The 3,235-nt window shown below is 58.4% G+C and overlaps 1 protein-coding gene across 1 annotated transcript in view; it reads left to right on the plus strand.

The window, feature by feature from the left end:
• Positions 1–728: 728 nt before the first annotated feature.
• Positions 729–3,235, plus strand: part of POU3F4 (POU class 3 homeobox 4) — a 4,734-nt gene continuing 2,227 nt past the window's right edge. Inside the window, exon 1 of the mRNA XM_034434983.3 lies at positions 729–3,235. This exon is cut by the window's right edge and continues 2,227 nt beyond it. Coding sequence (XP_034290874.1) covers positions 813–2,009 — 1,197 coding nt within the window. The 5' untranslated portion in view covers positions 729–812 and the 3' untranslated portion in view covers positions 2,010–3,235.

The raw sequence follows: 3,235 nt of genomic DNA on the forward strand, positions 1-3,235 counted from the left end.
CCTAGACCTAGACTTCAAGCCATTGAGAAGGGTCTCCACCTTCAGCTTGGCAAAGGAGGCGCTGGCGCTCTCGGGAGCAGGTATTTAACCTCTCCACGCGCCCCCTCCCCACCCAGCCCCGCACGTCCCGGGGAAGGAGAGGCGGGGAGGGGAGAGAAGACCCCCGCGCGCCTTTTTTTTTTTTTTTTTGCCCTGACTCAATGGCTGCGAATTCAAACCGGGCTCCGAGCCTTCCTCTCCTCTCCTTCCTCCACTCCCACTCCCCTCTTTCCAAGAAGAGCCAGCTGGCCAAGCAAGGGTTAACCCCACCGACGACCCTCGGGCAGCCCTCGGGCGCCAGCCAATGAAGAGGCCGGACGGAGGCACTTCCTGCCGGTCGACTCCCTCGTTTTAACCCTTCGCCCGCCAGCGCTCCTTCGGGTCCCCCCCTCCTTTTTTCCCCTCCTCTTTCTTTCTTTCTTTTTTCTTTTTTTTTCCCTGGGAGGCGGGCGGAGGAGGAGGGAAGGGGGGAGCCTGGCGTGGAGCCAACCTCTTCGGCGCTCCATCATTGGCCACGGCTTGCCTTTCCCGGCGGGAAGAGCCTGTCGGATTGGGCGCCGGTAACGCCGGTCAGAGAGCGCTGGCTGAGTCGGCTTTCTCTTTCGGCTGGGTAAACTGTCAAAGGCTCGAGCGAGCGGCCGCTTCGCCACATCCAAGGCGGGGAGGGGGAGGGGGGGAGAGAGAGACCCGGAGCCAGCCTTAGCCTAGCCTAGCCTAGCCTAGCCAAAGCCTGAAGCCCGAAGCCACGCAAAACGAAGCGCGAGAGCCCAAGGATGGCTACGGCGGCCACCAACCCTTACAGCATCCTCAACTCCGGCGCTTTGGTCCATGCGGACTCGGTGGCGATGCAGCAAGGCGGCCCATTCCGCAACCCGCAGAAACTTCTGCAAAGTGACTATTTGCAAGGGGTGGCCGGCAACGGGCATCCGCTGGGCCATCACTGGGTCACCAGCTTGAGCGACGCGGGGCCATGGGCGGCGGCTCTGAGCGGCGGTGGCGGCGGAGGAGGTGGTGGAGGAGGAGGAGGTGGTGGTGGTGGAAGCTCCCTGGACCAGCCCGACGTGAAACCCGGGCGAGAAGACTTGCAGCTGGGCGCCATCCTGCACCACCGCTCGCCCCATCACGTCAGCCATCACTCCCCGCACCATGCCAGCCACCCCAACGCTTGGGGAGCCACCCCGGCTCACGGCTCGGCTTTGCCGGTCAGCGGAGGCCAACCCCCGCCGCCTCCGCCGCCGCTCAACGTTTACTCGCAGGCCGGCTTCACCGTCAGCGGCATGCTGGACCACGGCGGGGGTTTAACGCCTCCACCCGCCGCTGCGCCTCCTCCTCCTCCTCCTCCTCCTCTTCCTCCTCCGGGGCTTCACCCGGTGCTGCGGGATTCCCCGGCGGAGCCCACCGAGTTGGCTTCCCATCACTGCCCGGAGCATTCGGACGAAGAGACGCCCACCTCGGACGAGCTGGAGCAGTTCGCCAAGCAGTTTAAGCAACGCCGGATCAAGCTGGGCTTCACCCAGGCCGACGTGGGGCTGGCGCTGGGCACCCTCTACGGCAACGTCTTCTCGCAGACCACCATCTGCCGCTTCGAGGCCCTCCAGCTGAGCTTCAAGAACATGTGCAAGCTGAAGCCGCTGCTGAACAAGTGGCTGGAGGAGGCCGACTCGTCCACCGGCAGCCCCACCAGCATCGACAAGATCGCGGCGCAGGGCCGCAAGCGCAAGAAGCGGACTTCCATCGAGGTCAGCGTCAAAGGGGTCTTGGAGACCCACTTCTTGAAATGCCCCAAGCCGGCCGCTCAGGAGATCTCCTCGCTGGCCGACAGCCTGCAGCTGGAGAAGGAGGTGGTGCGCGTCTGGTTCTGCAACCGGCGGCAGAAAGAGAAGCGCATGACGCCGCCGGGCGAGCCGCCGCAACCCCACGAAGTCTACGCGCACGGCGGCAAAACGGACGCCTCGTGTCACGACCTTTGACTGTGACCCACCCGCTCAGGACCCGGGGAACGGCGCACCCAGCCGGACGGGCGCGCGGGCGGGCGGGGGTTGACCTCACGGCGTTGTCCCTTCCCTTCCCTTCCCTTCCCTTCCCTTCCCTTCCTTCCTTCCTTCCTTCCTTCCTTCCTTCCTTCCTTCCTTTCTTCCTCACTCACTCACTCACTCACTCCCTTCTATTCTTCCTTCCTTCCCTCCTTTCTATTCTTCCTTCCTTCCTTCCTCACTCACTCACTCCCTTCTGTTCTTCCTTCCTTTCCTCCTTTCTATTCTTCCTTCCTTCCCTCATTCACACTTTCTGTTTTTCCTTTCTGTTTTTCCTTCCTTTCCTCCTTTCTATTTCTTTCTTTCTTCCCTCCTTTCTCTTCTTCCTTCCTTCCCTCCTTTCTCTTCTTCCTTCTTTCCCTCCATTCCTCCCTCCTTTCTATTTTTCCTTTTTGTTTTTCCTTCCTTTCCTCCTTGGTATTAATTCCTTCCCTCCTTTCTATTCTTCCTTCCCTCCCTCCCTCCTTTCTGTTTTTCCTTCCTTTCCTCCTTTCTGTTTCTTCCTTCCCTCCTTTCTCTTCTTCCTTCCTTCCCTCTTTTCTATTCTTCCTTCCTTCCCTCCCTCCTTTCTATTTTTCCTTTCTGTTTTTCCTTCCTTTCCTCATTTCTATTTCTTCCTTCCCTCCTTTCTAAAATTCCTTCCTCCTTTCTATTTTTCCTTCCTTCCTTCCTTCCTTCCTTCCTTCCTTCCTTCCTTCCTTCCTATTCTTCCGTCCTTCCTTTCTATTCTTCCTTCCCTCCTTTCTATTCTTCCCTCCTTTCTATTTTTCTTTCCTTCCTTCCTTCCTTTCTATTCCTTCCCTCCTTCCCACCAGGATTTTCAGCAGCATCTTCCACGATATAGACTACACCACCACCTCCTGAAGAAAGGAAGAAAAAAAAGAGACACTGTTCTTCTTTCTTGCCGTTGCATCTTCACAAGCCCAGCAACAGAAAAGCGGTAGGAAAAGGGGGGAGGGCGTGGGAAGCCAGCGAGCTCTCCCCCACCCACCCACCGGTCTTTCCCCCACCCCCCGCTATAATGTAATTTTTTGCCCCTCTCCCAGCGCCGATTTTCTGTGCTTAAATGGCAAAGCTTCCCCCCTCGCCCCATCGCCGATAGAAAGAGGGAAATCGTGATCTCTATATCCGAGAAAGAAAGAAAGAAAGAAAGAAAGAAAGAA

The sequence above is a fragment of the Pantherophis guttatus genome, chromosome 12 (assembly GCF_059756535.1).
Source record: "Pantherophis guttatus breed Tessera chromosome 12, ASM5975653v1, whole genome shotgun sequence".
Classification (NCBI taxonomy): Eukaryota; Metazoa; Chordata; class Lepidosauria; order Squamata; family Colubridae; genus Pantherophis; species Pantherophis guttatus.